The 18,470-nt window shown below is 45.1% G+C and overlaps 1 protein-coding gene across 1 annotated transcript; it reads right to left on the reverse strand.

Annotated features, from left to right (window-relative positions):
• Nucleotides 1-9,647: 9,647 nt before the first annotated feature.
• Nucleotides 9,648-16,436, reverse strand: LOC105997168 (zinc finger protein 239-like). Its single transcript, XM_013031500.1, has 5 exons — nt 16,401-16,436; nt 13,606-13,732; nt 12,507-12,599; nt 11,078-11,154; nt 9,648-10,436 (listed from the first exon to the last, which is right to left on the reverse strand). The coding sequence occupies exons 1-5, from the start codon at nt 16,434-16,436 to the stop codon at nt 9,648-9,650; spliced, it is 1,122 nt and encodes a 373-aa protein (XP_012886954.1).
• Between the last annotated feature and the right edge of the window lie 2,034 nt (nt 16,437-18,470).

Raw genomic sequence — 18,470 nt, forward strand, 5'->3', positions numbered from 1 at the left:
TATATATATATATATATATATATATAAACTACTTCCTCACTGGGGAAGTAAACTGAGTAATGAATGTAAAAGAGCCAGGTCCCATTTTAAATAAAGTTATTAAATCCAGTGTTGATGACTCATGTCCGTAATCCCAGCTACTCAGAAGGCTGATCTGAGGATCATGATTCAAAGCCAGCCCAGGCAGACAATTCCAAGAGAAACTTATCCCCAATTACCATCAAAAAAACAGAAGTGGAGGTAAGGCTCAAGTGGTAGAGCACTTGCCAAGCATGTACAAGGCCCTATCTAGCAGAGATCAAACTGCTGTTTGGTCCATTCAAAAATCAGCTCTCACAGACAGTCAAAGGCTGGTTTGTATTGGCTTGTCTGTAATTCCTCCCCCCAAAATGGTCTCTTGGCTCCCTTTTATGTCCCTTGAGGTTGAGCTTCAGTGGCTCATATCTGTGATCCAAGCTATGCAGAAGGTTGAGATCCAAGGATCACGATTTGAAGCCAGCCCACACAGCAGTGAAATGGGGAATTCCCAGGAGCCACCATTCAGACAAAATAGATTGCCAATGGAAAGTCTTTATTAGCCAGCTGGCCACCACACTAGGTGACAGGTGCCCAAGTGTGATAGCCCTCCTTCCAACCAAGTCAGGTTACTATACCCCTCACCCGGGGTTTGAAAATTCCCTTTTTTCCTAATCTACAGCTGCAAGCAAGCAAGCAGGAAATAACATGATCAAAACCAGACGTGTTCATCCACCCTAACCAAGCCATTTCCTACAAGGAGGTTCTTTCTGAAGCTTATCAGTTCCAAGCAAACAGGAAATAACTGTTTCCTGAAGCTTATTATCCCTGGGAAAGCAGGAACTAACCCCGAGGAAGAAGCATGGGGAAGTGCCTGCCCAGGGAGGCAGGGCGACATGGATGGTACCCGGAGAAAGTAAAGCATACGTGACAGGATGGTGCTCAGTCATAAAATGGAGGCATTCTGTTCAATATGCTATCGCAGCAGGCAGGAAAGCCTAGGAGATTTTTAATCTCTAATTAACCACCAACAAGCCACAAATGGGGCTGTGGTTTAAGTGGTAAGACCATCAGCTTTGAGGAAAAAAAAAGTAAGGGACAATACCCAAGCCCTGAAGTCAAACCCCACCACTGGTGTGCGAGTGTGTGCATGCGCGCACACACACACACACACACACACACACACACACACCACATTCAAATTAAGTTCTCTGAACCAGTGATAACTCCATTTTGGTTTTCTTCCTTGACAAAGTAAGACAGATGGAAATTGCTCAGACACAGACTGAGGTCTTGGCTTTTGGGGACCCTTGTGGTTTGGGGAGTGGTGTCCTTGATCATGTTGGGACCGCGTGTTATGGGAATGGAGACCACTTTGATTGTAGAAGAGTGTCTAACATCTCCCAGAATCCCTTGCAGGAATGTGCTCTCCCGAGAGGAGAGCAGATGGAAATGTGTACCCCACCTTCAGACACACAGGCTTGGGAGATTTTAATGGAATGGTTTTTAGGGTACGGTTATGCACTTCATCTGCAGAAAGAGTGAACCAGAGTAGGAGGTTGGCAGAGTTTTTCATGCTGGCCTGGGGTGTGTAACCCAAATGAACGCTGACCAAGGGAATAAGGGGTGTGTGCGCATATGCACACATGCTGAGACTTGAACTTGGGGCCTTCCACTCCCACTTAGCTTTTCCACTCAAGGATGACTCTCTACCACTTGAGCCATACCTCCACATCTAACTTTTTGGTTGACTAACTGGAAGTGAGAGTCTCTGGTATTTGTCTGCCCAGGCTGGCTTTGAATCAGGATCCTTAGACTCAGCCTCCTGAGTTGCTAGGATTACAGGCAGGAGACACCGACACCTCGGAAAGCACTTGGTAGAAGCCAACTTTCATTTGCCGCTATACTTAAATATCTATGTCACAATGAGCAGACTTTGAATTCTCTGGGCTCAATTGATAAAGCAGTGGTAATAACAAGAATGATTAATTGTAACAAACCCAAACTCTACCTTTAAAAAACAAACAATAAACGCCCCCTGTGTCAAAATAGCTCAGGGTTTCTTGCTTGAGGCACCCATGCTTTCTCTGCTCAATAGACCATGTCTTTGGTTTCTGTGCACTTGCTCCATAAAGCTCTGCCATATTCTCTTACCATTGTGTCTCCTCTTGAAATTCTTATTCCGTAACTGAAGTCAAGGACCTGGGACAAAACTCTGAGCAGAGGATCCCTACTCTAAAAGGAATCTTCGCATATTTTTATCAGCCACCGGTGACAGTGTGAGATCTCTGCCCAGCAAGAAAGAGAGGAGAGGAAGGTTGTGAGGATCTGAATTAGAGACCCTGGGGCACCAGGCAGGCAGAGAGAGCAGCCCTAGACAGGTATCAGTTACAGGCCCCAGCCCTAGCTGTCACAAAGGCTCCAGGGGAGACAGCTAGTGGTGAATCAGAGCAAGTATCAGACATTCTGACCAGGGCTGTCCCATGGGGCACAGTGGAAATTTCTGTTCTTTCTCTTCTTTATCGCTTGAACTCACCTGACATTAGCATGTACATGAATAAATATCTCTCTGGCTCTAATATTCTAGACTTATACTGGACATCCTACAAACTCCTTAATGCAAACCAAAGTGTGTGTGTGTGTGTGTGTGTGTGTGTGTGTGTGCACACGCGCTCGCGCACACGTGCATGCCCACATGCATGTGGCTTGAACTCAAAGCCGAGGCAATATCCCTCAGCTTTTTCACTCAAGACTGATAGTCTACTCCACCTCTACTCTGTTTTTTTAGTGGTTAATTGGAGTGGTTACATGGTGGTTAATTGATTTCTGAGCCGGGTGCCAGTGGTTCAAGCCTGTAATCCTAGTTACTTGAGAGGCTGAGATCTAAGGATCTCAGTTCAAAACCAGCAGAAAAGTGCAGGGCAGAAAAGTTCCCCTGAGACTCTTATCTCCTAACCACTCAAAAACCATAAGTGGCACTGTGGCTTAAGTGGTAGAGTGCTAGCCTTGAGCACAGAGAGGCTCAGGGACAGTCCTTAGGCCCTGAATCCAAACCCCACAACCAACAACAACAACAAACAGAATCTCTGGTTCATCTGCTTGGACTGGCTTAGAACTACGATGCAAAGATTTCGGCCTTCTGAGCAGCAAAGACTTCAAGGCCTGGCACTTGTTCCAAATTTTTAAATAGTCTATGAACTAAATTTATTTTTTACAGGAAAAAAATAATTAAAAATAGCCCCAAATAATAGCCCCCCAAAATAGCTGAGGGAAATATATATAGAAAGAGAGAAAGGGAAAGGAAGGAAGAAAGGGAAGGGGAGGAAGGGAAAGAAAAGAAAAATAAAAAGAGAGAGAAAGGAAGAAAGAAAGGAAGGAAGAAGGGAGGAAAGGAAGGAAGGAAGGAAGGAGGGAAGGAAGGAAGGAGGGAAGGAAAGAAGGAAGAAAGGAAGGAAGGAAAGGAAAGAAAGGAAAGGAAAGGAAGGAAAAGAAAGATAGTAAAGTTCTTCCTCTACTCTCTTTACAGGAGAGGGAAAGGGCATATATCCGAAGCAATGCTGGCCCCAGTGGGATGAGGGTGGAAATTTCTAAGCATTTAAAATGTAGAAGAAACGTACTGCTGACGTTTGGAGTTTTTGTCCTGTAAGCTGCTGAGGGAAGCTGCTGAGATGGTTAGTTTCTCGGTGTTTTTGCCAAGGTGGTTGTCAGCTGTACAATCCTTTCCAGGAATAAAATATCAACACAGGCAGGGTTCTGCTTGAGTTCAGAAGAACAATTTCTTCCAAATAAAGTAAGAAAGACTTCCTGCCAAATAAAATGGCGTCCTCTATAAGATGGAGTAGGTTAGGTTAACTTGAATTGGCGATCTTATAACACAGGGTCTCAAAATTCAAAATAATTCATTATTTCTACTGCATCTCCATCAATTTTGTCTGTTATTAAAGAGACTTAAGCCAGGCACTGGTGGCTCATGTGTGAAATCCTAACTACTCAGGAGGCTGAGATCTGAGGATCACAGTTCGAAGCCAGTATGGGCAGAAGAGTCACTGTGGGACTCTTATCTCCAATTAACCACTGGAAAATTGGAAGTGGCACTGTGGCTCAAAGAGCTCAGAGACAGCACCCAGACCCTGAGTTCAAGTCCTATAACTGTCAAAGAGAGAGTGAGAGAGAGAGGGGGAAGGGGGGAAGAGAGGGAGAGAGAGAGAGACTTAAGGCTTCAGCCTTAATGTTATGCTTCTTTCATTAAGACCTCCATAACTTAATATTAACAAATATTCATATTAATGACAAATAGTAATAAAAACCACTGGTCCTATCCAACCAACAACTACTCTTATAACATGTACTTACCCTGCTTTTGCTGAAAAGCACTTACTTTCTATTTGGCCCCCAAAATTAACTAGAAGCAAGAGAAAAGCTTGACATGCCAGCCTCCATTTTGTATTTGTCTGTACTCTGAGCCATTCATTTTACAGCTGTCTTAGAATCCTGGATTCCAGGGATGGAAGGAGAAAACTGCTCCCAAGAACAAAAACAGAGCTTCTTAGGAAAAGAGCACCCACAGGTAATAACTAGACTGCTCTCCTCAAATGAAGGTTTCTCCAGAACCCCTCCCCAAACCAGGACCCAAAGAATGTCTAAGCCAGGCCACACTTGTGATGGTTTAACTCTGGGTACCTCACATCCCTGCTCCAATTCATTGTGTATTTCACCCTAAAGCTCCTGTCTATATCCTGAAGATGGTACAGGATGGGTTGAAGTGCTTTGTCTCTTCCTGAAGCTATCACATAGTAAGTCTCTTTTCTCTACCCTTCACCATGATACATCTTTGTAAGTGGCCAGCCTTAACTTGTGGGACCCCAAATTTCAAATTTAGCTTTAAGATCTAATTGGCTTTCACTCATGAGTCTAGAGCAGGCAGCAACTCATTCTATAAACAATGAGAGCTCTGAATAGCCAGTCAGAGGAGGTCAGAGGTCAGCTATGTAGGCAGAAAGGGCTGAAGAAAACAGAAACAGAACAAAAAGTGGCCTGATCATTAGTTATTTTCTTAGGGGATTAAAAGAGGATGATACCAGGTCCTGCCTGTAATCCTAGCTACTCAGGAGGCTGAGATCTAAGATCCAGGTTCAAAGCTAGCTTGGGTGGGAAAGTCCTAGATATGCTTATCTCCAAGTACCCACCAAAAAGCCAGAAGTGGAGCTGTGGCTCAAGTGGGAAAGCACCAGCTTTGAGTTGGAAAAGCCAAAGGACAGAAAAAAGAAAAGAAGGAAGGGAGGGAGGGAAGGAGGGAGGAAGGAAGGAAGCAAGCAAGCAAGGAAGGAAGGAAGCAAGGAAGGAAGGAAGGAAAGGACAAAAAAGGGGGTGTTGCTAGAGCTAGGGGGAAGTTCCAGGCAGGGAGTTCCATTGACTCCACCCATCCAGAAACACCAATCAAAGAGCACAGCAGTGGTGCAAACAGGAAAGCAACTTATATTTCCTTCCTCTTTGTTTCCAGTGGTTACAAATAGCCTGGCAGCCCTATGAGGAAGATAGGAACCATAGGAGCCACAGGGTAGTTCTGAGTGCAGTCAGTCAAGAGAGCTTTCCACCTTGACAAGGCTTTCAGAGGCTTGATCAATATTAACTAGGAATATTAACCTCTTGGTCTATTTGCTATTTTTACCTAACCCCACCCCAACAACACCTTTAAGTATGGTCAGATAGTGGGTGTTTTATCTCATTCCTGTGTGTTTACCTGCACACTAAGGCCTTGCACTCAGAGCCTTGCATTCTTGCTTAGCTTTTTCTCCTCGAGGCTGGCTCTCTACCATTTGAGCACTATCATCTCCACTTCTGGCTTTTTGCTGTTAACTAGAGATAAGATGCTCTTGGATTTGTCTGCCCCAGGTGAATTGAAACCTTGATCCTTAGGTCTCAGCTTCCTGAGTTGCTAGGATTACAAGCATGACCCACCAGCTCTGGGCTTTGTTTTAATTCTTATGTCCCTACTTAAGTGGGCTAGATTTGCTATTTGGACAACACTAGGAGGTGAGTGTGCTTGTGTGTCACCCTCACACCACTACACAACCTTGGTGATGTTTGGTAAAGGAAGGGCAGAGGAAGGGAGGGGAGGGGAGGGCGAGGGCAGGGGAGGGTTCCAAGTCCTGCCTCTGGGTGAATTTTTCTGAGTTGTGTTCCCAACTGAGTCCGGCACCAATCAGTGTGGTGACACTCAAGGTGCAAAGCTGCTCAGATCTGCTCCCTCTGCCCATAGACGCCCTGCCTGCCCCAGGGACAATGCCTGGACCATGGGAGGGATGGCTGCACATCTCAGGCCCAGGAAGCAGATGTGCAGCTGGTGGACAGACTACTGCCTCTGGAGGAACAGGCTGTCACCAGAGGCAGCAGGAACTACAGGAATGTGCTACTATAGGATCTTCTCCCATCCCAACCTCTTCCTCTTGCAGTTCACCCAGTGCAGAAGGCCTGCAAATGGGAGGAACCCATGAAGCACAGCCCAGATGGCCATTGCATCCAGTGCAAGAAGCCAGATGCAGCTAGCAAAGGCACTAATGCTGAGGCCAGTCTAGGAGAAGGTCTTTTTAGTGAGAGAAGGATCCTGGGTTCTGTCCTTCCACCCCTGGGCTTTCTGTGTGCAATCAGGACCTGGCAGAGTTCCCAGCCCAGGAATTGAGGAGAAAGTGGATTCCATGCACTCTTCTCTGTGAGGCTTCTAGTTCCCAGAGTTCTGCTGAGTGTATTCAACAGAGAGCATACAGCAAATTTAAATTTCCTCTTAGGCCTTTATAGTAACTTTGCAGACCACAGCACAGAACAGAAAAGGGTCTGTAGTTAAGCTAGCTTCATGAATCATTTAAACGTTTAGTGAATTTTGCACTTGAAATAAACCTCCTCTGAGTAAAGGTAAACTGGTTTCCTTTATTCTCAATGAGCTTGGTGAGAATACAAAGACACCAGATGTGCAATTATTGCTATCCTGGCAGATTTGTCATTGCTTCTGAGATAAAAGAAGGCATCTGAGATATGGTCCCCAGGGCACCACCCATCACCAACCACAAACACCTCCAGATGTCTCCATTCCTTAAAAGAGAGAGTTGTAAGCTATAGAACCTTATTTTAGAACCTACCACCATCATTGCTGGTGGTCTTCAGAGGCTGCTACTGCAGCAGCTATTCCTTAGGCTTGTTATACTGGTCAAATGTTTTAATTTACATAAATATCTTGATTTAGTGTGTTTATGCTGGTACTGGGACAAACTCAGAGACTTGTGTCCCTGGCTATTTGCTCAAGGCTGACACTTTTACGAATTGAGTCACACCTCCACTTCTGGTTTTTGTTTACCTAGGTTGACTTTGATATTCAATCCTCAAATTTTTTGGGGGGGGTCCGGTCGTGGGGCCTGAACTCTGGGCCTGGGCACTGTCCCTCAGCTCTTCAGCTCAAGGCTAGCACTCTACCACTTGAACCACAGCGCCACTTCCAGCTTTTTTCTTATGTGGTGCTGAGGAATCGAACCCAGGGCCTCGAGCATGCAAGGCAAGTGCTCTACCACTGAGCCACCTTCCCAGCCCCATCCTCAAATCTTAAGACTCCTGAGAAACTAGGATTACTTGTATGATTCACTAATTCCCAGCTGACTTTTTTTTTTTTAATACAGTACTGGGGTTTGCACTCAGGGTCTTGTGCTTGCTAGGCAGGTGTGCTAGCATTTGAGTGACACTTCTAGATTTTGCATAAGTTAGGCAAAATACCTTGTTATAATATGTACATGTATGCATATGCATATACTTTGATCAAATTCAGCCAACTGGAATGTAGATGATGAGGACATCGGGTCATGTACAACTTAATCCCCGTAACAATTCAACTCTGATATACTGAAAATCACCAGTAAACATGAATAATTGCAATTTTGCTGACCAGTTAAAAAAAGGTAACTTAGTTGCCTCCTTCAGCCTGTTCTGGGAATCACATTTTCCCTTAAGAGATTAAATTAATCCTTACTCTCCTTATTTGTATTAGAGATAGAGCAAATGAAAATAATAAAGGAAACTAATGAAACATCAGTTTATTCACAAATTATATACATATATACCCTTATATACATTCAACTTGCCATTAACATTAGACCAGTAATACGACCCTTAGTACACATTCTAGTGTGTTCCACATTTCTGGGGTACCCTTCAAGGTTTTATTTTCTGATGGGTCACAGGTTCTGTAATTATGTCCATAACTTCACAAAAATAGTGACTCCCTGGTTAGCAGTAACAAATATCAAAGGAAAACTGACCCATTCTTACTCAGCACAATGCTTTGTGGATTTTTTTTTTGCGGGGAGGGGGAGTTAGTTTAGCTTTTTGAGATAGTAACCAAAGCTAGCCTCAAATAGTAATCCTCTTGCCTTAGCCTCCAGAGCATTGGGATTAGTCATTGATGCCTACCTTTTGTTTTGTTTTTGAAAGACAAATTTCCATTCCACAGGTTTCTCAGAAACAGCTGTTAAGTGCCGACTTATTTATGAACATGGACCTAGCAAAGTATTTTTGCTTTGTTTCTTGACACTTCTTTCCAAGAACTGTATTCAGATATCTATGAACATTCTCTATCTTTATGCTTTACATTACTCAGTCTTTGACAAACTCTAAATTCTTTTTTAAAACATTTGTTTTCATAAAGGTGACATACAGAGGGGATTACATAAGTCTGCAATGATTACATTTCTTTTGATCCCCTCCCTCCCTCTTCCACTTTTTCCCTCCCATCCCTACCTATAAGGTGTATGGTTCATTTTCAACACTATCTAGTGAGTAATACTGTTGCATTTGTTCATCCTTTGTCCCTCCATTTCTGTGCCTCCTCTTACTCTCCCAAAGACAGATAAATTAACAAGCAAGACAAAAAAGAAAAGAAGTCTGAATTTGTTTGGGGGGGCAGGGGTCAGTCGTGGGGCTTGAAATCAGGGCCTGGACACTGTTACCCCTTTGAGCCACAGCTCCACTTCCAATTTTCTGGTTGTTAACTGGACCTAAGCGTCTCAGACTTTCTTGCTCAGGTTGGCTTTGAACCCCTATCCTCAGAACTCAGCCTTTTGAGTTGCTAGGGTTAAAAGCATGAGCCACCAGCACCTAGCCAAAAAGTCTGAATTCTTATCTCAATAGTCACATTTTTCGGGACAGAGGAATTCCCCAGATTTTCTAAAGTAAGTGCCAGGCCACATGCCACTTCAGACATTCGATCTGGGGGCTCCTCCAAGAACCTTTCTATGTCCACTGTGGAACAAATAATTGATCAGTGACACTTCCCTTCCTCCCCCACAGACATGCCACTCCCACTATGATAGCTCCTATCACAAGTCCTACACCTGTTGCCCAGTATGTCATGGCATTTTCACAGGCCTTTCACTCCACTTCTACAGCATGGAATATTCAGTGACGACCCAAGAGGCCTTCTCTTCCCAAGGAAGCTTGGCCTGCTTCCTTCCCTGCATCATGGATGACAAACCTGCTTAGGATGTATCTCCAACCATGATCACAGACAGAGACTGGGCTGGGATGGGGGGAAAGTGATGAGTTTCCAGGAGCCAGTGCCCTCTAGTGTTTGGAAGAGTGATGTTCTTGGCTGCTTAGGGATGTGAAGATTGTACTGTGTGAGTTCTCTGATGTTTGTGTAAGTGACAATTCTGACTGAAGGCTGCCCCACACTGATTACAGCGGTAGGGCTTCTCCCCTGTGTGAGTTCTCTGATGGACATAGACATGAGCACTGCGCCGGAAGGCTCGACCACACACATTGCATTTGTAGGGTTTCTCTCCTGTGTGAATTCTCTCGTGTTGTCTGAGGTCATAGCTTTGAGCAAATGCTTTATTGCATTGCTGACATACGTGCTGTTTCCCAGCAGTGTGCACACGTCCATGCCGGTAAAGAGATGATTGCTGGCTGAAAGTCTGGCCACAGAGCCTGCAGACATAGGGTTTGTTCCTTGGGCGAGAGGTTGGATTGGAGCCAAGGTTAGTTCTCCGAACAGTGGTTTGGCCGCATTCACTACTCTGGCAAGGCTTCTTCTCAACATGGGTCTTTCTGTGGCTATATAGGAGAGTGCTCCGGCTGAAGGCTTTTCCACAATCTCCACACTTGTAGGGCTTCTCTCCTGTGTGAGTTCTCTCATGACGTCTAAGATTGCTACTCTGTCTAAAGGCAGCCCCACACCACTGACATGTGTAGGGTTTCTCCCCAGTATGAATCTGCTTATGGCGATTAACTGATGAGTAATACCTGAAGCCTTGTCCACAGTGATTGCAAAGATAAGGTTTCTTCCTTGGCTCAGTGAATACCTGGAAAGTTGACTTGCATGCAGAATCTACCATGGAGTCATTACATATGAAGGGCTCCCTGTCAAGGTTGAAGTTCTGTGACTGGTAAGGAAGAGAGAAGCTATTAGAGGATTTCTCCAACACATTCATTCACTCAAGTCTCTGTTTGTGACTTCTGGTTGCTCTGGGGCCTCAATCTAAGCCTCCTATGCCAGATGCATCCTCCCACACAGATGTCCTACTGGGCTGGTTCTCACTTGCACAGTTTGTCACAGACACAGCTATGTTTCAACAACTGTCATTTTAACAATAAGTCTGAGCAGAGCAGGTAGTTCATACCTGTAATCCATACTATTCAGGAGGCTGAGCCCTGAGGATCTTGGCTTGAATCCAGCCTGGGCAGACAAATCCCAAAGATTCTTATCTCCAGTTAAGCACCAAAAAGCTGAACACAGAGTTGTGGCTCAAATGCTATAGGGCTAACCTTGAGTGAAAAAGCTAAGGGATAGACTCCAGGCCTGGAGTTCCAGCCTCAAAATGTGGCCTAAACAATAATAATCATGATAATAATAATAAAAGGTAAGTTTTAAATGTTTCACCAATTTTACTACAAAATTTGAATGATTTGAAGGCAAAGCTAAAAATCTTGAGTCCCCAGCACTCAGCTCAAGTTTGCTTCAGTCAAGTGATTATTATGAGTTCTTAACTGACCCCCAAACCAGGCAGACTCCCTTGAGACTTACCATTGATTGGAAATCAGGTTGTACCTTCTTGAGGATGGCCTGAGTAGGTGGTATTACATGCTTTTGAAGTTCACTTTCTATGTATGAAATTGTTAAGAAAAGATACCGTGAGAATTGTGCATGGTGGAGCTGGGAAGGTGGCTTAGTGGTAGAGTGCTTGCCTTGCATGCATGAGGCCCTGGGTTCAATTCCTCAGCACCACATAAGCAGAAAAAGGCAGAAGTGGTGCTTTGGCTCAAGTGATTAAAGATACATACATAATTTTTTTGGGGGGGTTCTAGTTGGGGGACCTGAACTCTGGGCCTGGGCACTGTCTCTCAGCTATTCAGCTCAAGGCTAGCACTCTACCACTTGAGCCACAGCACCACTTCCGGCTTTTTTCTTTTTTGCTTATGTGGTGCTGAGGAATCAAACCCAGGGCCTCATGCATGCAAGGCAAGCATTCGACCACTGAGCCACCTTCCCAGCCCCATAAATTTTTGTCAGGTGCTCTTGGCTCACGCCTGTAATCCTAGCTACTCAGGAGGCTGAGATCTGAGGATTGTGGTTCAAAGCCAGCTCGGGCAGGAAAGTCCATGACACTCTTATCTCCAATAAACTACCAGAGAACTGGAAGTGGTGCTGTACTCAAATGGTAGACTGCTAGCCTTGAGCTGAAGAGCTGAGGGATAGCGCCCAGGCCAAGTTCAGATCCCACAACCAACAAAAAAAAATTGTGCATGGTGGCACACACCTGTAATCTTAGCTACTTGGGAGAAAGAGACTGAGGAGATTAAAAATTCAAGGCAAGCTTGGAGAAAAATACCTTGTCTCCACCAACAAGCTTGGTACAGTAGCTCATGTGTGTAATCTGAACTACAAGAATCAAGGTTCAAGGCCAGGCCTAGACAAAGAGACCATATCTCAAAAGTCACTAACACACAAAGGGCTTGGGGCATAGCTCAACTACTTGTCTAGCTAGTGCATGATTCTGAGTTCAAACCCAAATACCACTAAAGAAAAGAAAGACTGTTGTCCTCTTCCCTCCCCAACTTGGATTTTCTTTTTTTTTTTAATTGTGAAAATACTGTACAGAGGGCTTACAATTACATGGGCAAGATAATGAGTACATTTCTTATCAAGCATTATAGCCTCCTCCTTTGTTTCCCCTTCCCATCCCCTGCCCCCCCCGACCCTGCACCAAAGTTGTAAAGTTCGTTTTCGACATAACGACTTGTACATCTCATTGTTGCAATGGGTCCACCTGTATCCCTATTTAAACAATTTGTTTTTCCCCTTCCCCCTCCACAAATTATACTGACATCAAATACAGTGAAAGTAGGGGTTATACTGTGGGGAAGGGACATACAAAGCAACAAAGAAATAATCTTATACATGTGTTCCAACTTGGATTTTCTTTATATATACTTCTGGGGTGCCAAGAACTCACCTGGCTTCAGGGCTCTGAGAAATTCTCTTCTTTCTCTCCACATCTCTCGAAGTTCTAACTGGGAAAGCACATCTGATTCACAGAGATCAACACCTGTTTATACAAAAATAAAAATCTATGTTTTCTGAACTGCACACAGATTTCTATGTGTGAGCCTTGACTCTGACCCAGAAGGAGGAGCAATTTGAACACTAAAAGCCAATGCCTGGAAGCATATCTAGTTCACCAGAGACATTGTGCTCCTTTACCCAGCATGGAGGGAGCAAGTATTTACTACAAGGTCAAAGACTTCAGGATCCTCATTTCTTTCCTTCAGTTTCCATAGTGGCTGGAACAATCATTATGACCTATTTCAGAAGACAAAATCAGCTATGGTCACAGCTGTGGCACCCGGATCTTCAGAGCATACTCCTTGCTTTATAAATGCTTAATACATTTGTTCTTCCATTTCACAAATACTTACTGAGTATCCAGCACTCTTCTGGGTGTTAGACATGATGTATAAAGAAAGATATACACTTATACCTATAATCCTAGCTCCTCAGGAGGCCGAGATCTGGAGGACTCTAGTTCTAGGCCAGCATAGAAGTTTACAAGAGCTGGGCACCAGTGATTTATACCTGTAATCCCAGCTACTCAGGAGGCTGGGGTTTTAGGATTGTGGTTCAAAGCCAACCTGAGCAGAAACTTGTCTGTGAAACTCTTGTCTCCAATTAACCAAAAAGCTGAAGGGAAGCTGTGGCCCAAGTGGTAAAGTACCAGCCTTGAACAAAAAAGCCCTGAGTTCAAGTATCAAGTACCAACACACACACACACACACACACACACACGCACACACACACACACACACACACACACAGAGTTTATATAGACCTCCTCTCAATGAAAAGAACTAGGCATGGTAGTATATGCCTGCTATCCCACAAGGCTCTGAGTTCAAATCCCAATACCACCTCTACTCAGAATAAAGAAAGACAGAAATATGTAGCGAGGAAATTTACATCCTTATGGAATGACAAAATCCAAAGTAAATAACCAAATTGCCTCCAGTTTGATGTGACTCCAGGAGAGGGGACAGAAGTGACAGGTGCAGACTCACCCACAGCCAACAGGTGGCTGATGCTCTCCCACATCACATCTCGGTGCAGCTTTCTCTGGGATGCATCCAGCATGGCCCACTCCTCCTCCGTGAAGTCCACAGCCACATCCTGGAAAGTGAATGCCTCCTAGAAACACAGCAGTCTTCATGATTCAGCCAACGTCATTCCCAAGTGCTTCCCCAAGCCTGAGTCCTGGAAGGCACTACTAAGAACAGCTCAGTTTTTCTTTTTTGGCAGTACTAGCATTTAAACTCAGTACTTGCAAGACGGGTACTCAACAACCTGAGCCATGCCTCTAGTCCTTTTACCTTTGGTTATTTGTTAGATAATGTCTCACCTTCTGCCTGAGCTGGCCTAGACCACAATCCTATGTCATCCCACCATAGTTGGGATGACATAGTTGAGATGGGATCTAGTGAACTTTTCTGCTCAAGCCAGCCTCAAAACTAAATCTTTCTTATCTCAACTTCCCAAGTAGTTAGGATGACAGCTGCAAAGCCCATTGAGGTCCAGCAAGTTGTTTCTCCTGAATACACTCTGAGTAACCTCACTGTAAAAAAAACAGCAAGTGCTAAGCACTGGTGGCTCAAGCTTATAGTCCTAACTACTGAGATCTGAGGATCGAGGTTTGAAGCCACCCTAGATAGGAAAGGCCATGAGACTCTTATCTCCAATTAGCCAACAAAAAGACAGAAGTGGAGCTGTGGCTCAAAGAACTAGCCTTGAGCAAAAAAGCTCAGGGACAACAATACCCAGGCCCTGAGTTCAAGTCTCATAACCAACAATATAAAAATAAAAAAGAACAGCAAGTGGGGAAGAATACTAACCACCTTAACCATTCTGTAATGAAATGCAAATTCTCCCCAGTGGTTACAAATTCTATACTTAGGAGTTTGTAGATAAATTCTATTTCTCAACAATTTAAATTAGTTCTACAGATTAACCAATGGGAGGATTAAATCTGCAGATGAACCAGTAGGAAGATTATCCAGGATACTCCATTCCCATGTATCGACTGTGGCATGGGGCATAATTTCCTTCAATATGGGAAGTAGGTGTGGCTTGAGTGGTAGAGCACAGCCTAGAGCAAAAGTCAAGTGAGTGCCAGGCTGAGTTCAAGCCCCAATACCAGCACCTACACACACACAAAATCCTCAATATGAAACTCATAGATCTCACCTATGAGATGGTCTGATAAACTCTTGAGAACGTGGGATAATTAAAACAAGCAAAAATGAAAAGTGTGTCATGTGCAGAAATACCCCACTAAATAAAAATTAAAGATGGGCTGAGCATGGCAATCTATATCTGTAATCCCAGCCACATACAAGATCATGCGCCAAGGCAAGCCCAGGGGAAAAACCTAAGGCTTAGCCAGGTGCCAGTGGCTCATACCTGTAATCCTAGCTACTTAGCAAAGTGGTAGAGTATTAGTCTTCAGTGAAAAAGCTCAGGGACAGTGCCCAAGTCCTGAGTTCAAGCCCCACTACTGATTGAGAAAACACACCTGCACACAAACAACAACCAACAGCAACAAAAACCCATGAGGCTTATGTGAAAAACACTAAGAGCAAAAAAGGATGGGGCAATAAAACATCTGCCCTGCAATCCCAGGACCAGAGTTTAAAACCCACTATTACCAAAAAAAGAAAAAAGTACATATTACTAGTGGCTCATACCTATAATCCTATAATCAGGAGATTGAGATCAGAAGATAACAGTTCAAGGCCAGCCCAGGAAAAGTCATGAGACTCTTCTCTCCAACTAATCACCAGAAAATCAGAAGTGGTGCTGTGGCTCAGAGTTCAGGGACAGAGCCCAGGCCCAGAGTTCAAGCTCCATGACCAACAATAACAACAACAAAATCTGATACAAAGTCCACTATTCTAGCCAGGTGTTAGTAGCTCACACCTGTAATCCTAACTACTGAAGAGGCTGAGATCTGAGGTTCACAGTTGGAGGCCAGACTAGCAGTCAAATCTATCTATATAAATCATTTCCAGCTCACCAGCAAGAAACCAAAGTGGAAGTTTGGCTCAAGTGGCAGAGAGCCGGGTTTGAGCAAAAAAACTAAGTAAGAGCACACGTCCCAAAGTTCAAGCCCCAATACTGGCACACCCATACACATACATGTAGCACAGATGCACATACACATGCGCATGTGCGCACGCACATAGTCTGCCCCAGGTATGTTCCCAGAGGTTAGTGCTATTAGGAGACAATAGAGCCTAATGAGATCATGGGCCCTTGGGGGCCACTCCTGAAGGGGCTCTGGGTCCCTGCTCTCTTTCTTTTTTCTCTGCCTCCTGACCAGGAAGTGAGGAGGGAAGGGGGAAGGCTAGCTATCCCATGTTTTCCTTCCATGTGTTGACCCGAATAGCAATAGGGTCACCTGATCATGGACTGGAACCCTCCCAAACTGACCCAAGCCAAACCCCTATTCCCTGTCAACAACTGTCTCAACACTCATTATGGTGGCAGAGCTAGCCAACACTGCCCTTAGGCCCCAGATTGCAGCTTGTTTGTCCTCTCCGTCCTGGCCCTCCACCACTGAAGCACCTGAGACCAAGGCCTGACTAGACTCACCTGGGGCCCCAGGGACCCCTGAGCCAGCCCCTGGGCATCCATGCTCCCTTATCTCCCACCTGTGCAAAACAGGGATGGCAGGCACCTCCTCAAAGGCCCTAACCAGGGGCTGCAGACACGGCCTCTGTGGGACCTGAGCATGGGCAGTGGGGGACTGGCAACATGGGATTCTGGGGTCACAGAGATGGGGTCAGATCCTGGTACATACCTTTGGGGTCACCGTGGCATGGTCATAACTGTCCATTTCCCCTCTCCTTGTCCCCCAGACACAATCTGAACTCCGAAAATAAAGGAAAATCTGAGGAAAGAAACAGGAAGCTGGGTCATGCTCCCCAAAACTTTCTGGGATCAGCCAACCACCGCATCGTGCCAAGGGTGAATGGCCTGGGGAAGCAAAAACTCCCGCTTCACAAAGGCTAAGAAGAGCCAGGTGCTGGTGGCTCCCACCTGTAATCCCAGCTTCTCGGCGGGATGAGATCTGACATTCAAGGCTCCAGGCTAGCCAGCCAGCCAAAGCCAAGAGACTCTTGTCTCCTAAGTACCAGCAAAAAGTAGGCAGTGGAGGGGCTGGGAAGGTGGCTCAGTGGTAGAGCGCTTGCCTTGCATGCATGAGGCCCTGGGTTCGATTCCTCAGCACCACATAAGCAAAAAGAATAAAAGCTGGAAGTTGCACTGTGGCTCAAATGGTAGAGTGCTAGCCTTGAGCTGAAGAGCTGAGGGACAGCGCCCAGGCCCAGAGTTCAGGCCCCACAACCGGACCCCCCCCTCCAAAAAAAAAGTAGGAAGTGGAATGTGGCTCAAGTGAAAAAAACAAACCAACAATACCTTGTGGCCCTGAGTGCAAGTTCCAGTATTGATATGCACATACAAGCATGTACAATGATAAATCCCATCTCTGACTTTTTAAGCTGAAGAATCTTCTGACACTAGCTTCTTCAACTCCAGCCTCAGTTTAAATAACAATATCTTTAAAATCCTATTTAAATTGGCCTCCAGACCCTCCCAGATCTCTTGATAGAAGCTCCTCAGGCTATTTTTCTAACTTGGCTGTCTAGTCCACCCTCTGCTGGGTTTCCTAACCGATCAGTTCCTGGAGCCCTGAAAGAACAAAATTTGATGACTATCAAGTTATTTACAGAAACTTCACAGCGTTGTCAAAAGCTCTGCTCATCTTTTTTTTTTTTTTTTTAATTTTTTTTTGGGTCCAGTCGTGGGGCCTGAACTCTGGGCCTGGGCGCTGTCCCTCAGCTCTTCAGCTCCATAGCACCACTTCCGGCTTTTTTTTTCTGCTTATGTGGTGCTGAGGAATCGAACCCAGGGCCTCATGCATGCAAGGCAAACACTCTACCACTGAGCCACCTTCCCAGCCCCATCTGCTCATCTTATATACACAGCCATCCCTAGATGAGCTGAAAGACTAGCATGATGTACACGCTGTGCGTTACGTGGTGAAGACAGAAGTCTGTAAGTGGTCAACACAGATGCAATTCTCTACAAATGTTTTCAATCCAAATTTGATCAAACCCTTAGATATGGAATGTATGGATAAGGAAGGACAGCTGTAGGTTTTTTTCTTTCTTTTTCTCCATCTCTCCCTCCCTCCCTTCCTGCCAGTACCAGAGCTTAGGCCTTGAATTCTTGCTTAGCTTTTTCACTCAAGACTGGCACTCTACCACTTGAGCCACAACTCCACTACCAGATTTTTGCTAATTAGTTGGAGATAAGAGTCACAGTGGGCAGATTTGGAACTTCCATGGTCAGATCTCTGCTCCATGAATAGCTAGAGTTATAGGCATGAGCCACTGACACTCAGCTTTCTCACTTGCCTTCTCCCTCAAATTCTGAATTTTAAGGTAAAGAAAGGCTTCCCCGTGGGAATACTGGGTGCAAATTTCAAGCCCACAGAGATTCTACGTCAGCACAGCCTGTTATACAGTTAGCCAGCCCATAGTCTCTCTACAGTGAGATGTAATTTATGGCTCTCATTAGCAAATTCAGTTCCAAAGATGGGGGTGTAGTTCTACTGGAGCCCCCCCCCATCACCAGAGGAAAAGGAGGAGAGGAGGAGGGGGGTAGAGGAAGAGAAGGGAGAGGGCCTGGAGGGGAAGGAGTGCTGCATTTTCAAAACCAGGTCAGGCCCTTCAGGGAAAGAAATTTGCTCACCAGATCCTGGCAGTTGGGGAAGCTAGGATCTCCAGATTCTTAGGGAAGGTTCTTCTTACTCTCCCAGGACAGAGCCTGCATTTTACATAGTGGAGGATCAGGTGAGTGGCTTAAT

Source organism: Dipodomys ordii, unplaced genomic scaffold, assembly GCF_000151885.1.
Source record: "Dipodomys ordii isolate 6190 unplaced genomic scaffold, Dord_2.0 Scaffold141, whole genome shotgun sequence".
Classification (NCBI taxonomy): Eukaryota; Metazoa; Chordata; class Mammalia; order Rodentia; family Heteromyidae; genus Dipodomys; species Dipodomys ordii.

Bases quoted from the DNA above. Each gene is read 5' to 3' on its own strand.
- LOC105997168 (XM_013031500.1), bottom strand. From the start codon at position 16,436: ATGGACAGTTATGACCATGCCACGGTGACCCCAAAG. The intron at 12,600-13,605 runs GTGAGTCTGCAC...TTGTATAAACAG, and splicing joins CAGCCACCTGTTGGCTGTGG to GTGTTGATCTCTGTGAATCA. The intron at 10,437-11,077 runs GTAAGTCTCAAG...CTTCCTTACCAG, and splicing joins AACCTGATTTCCAATCAATG to TCACAGAACTTCAACCTTGA.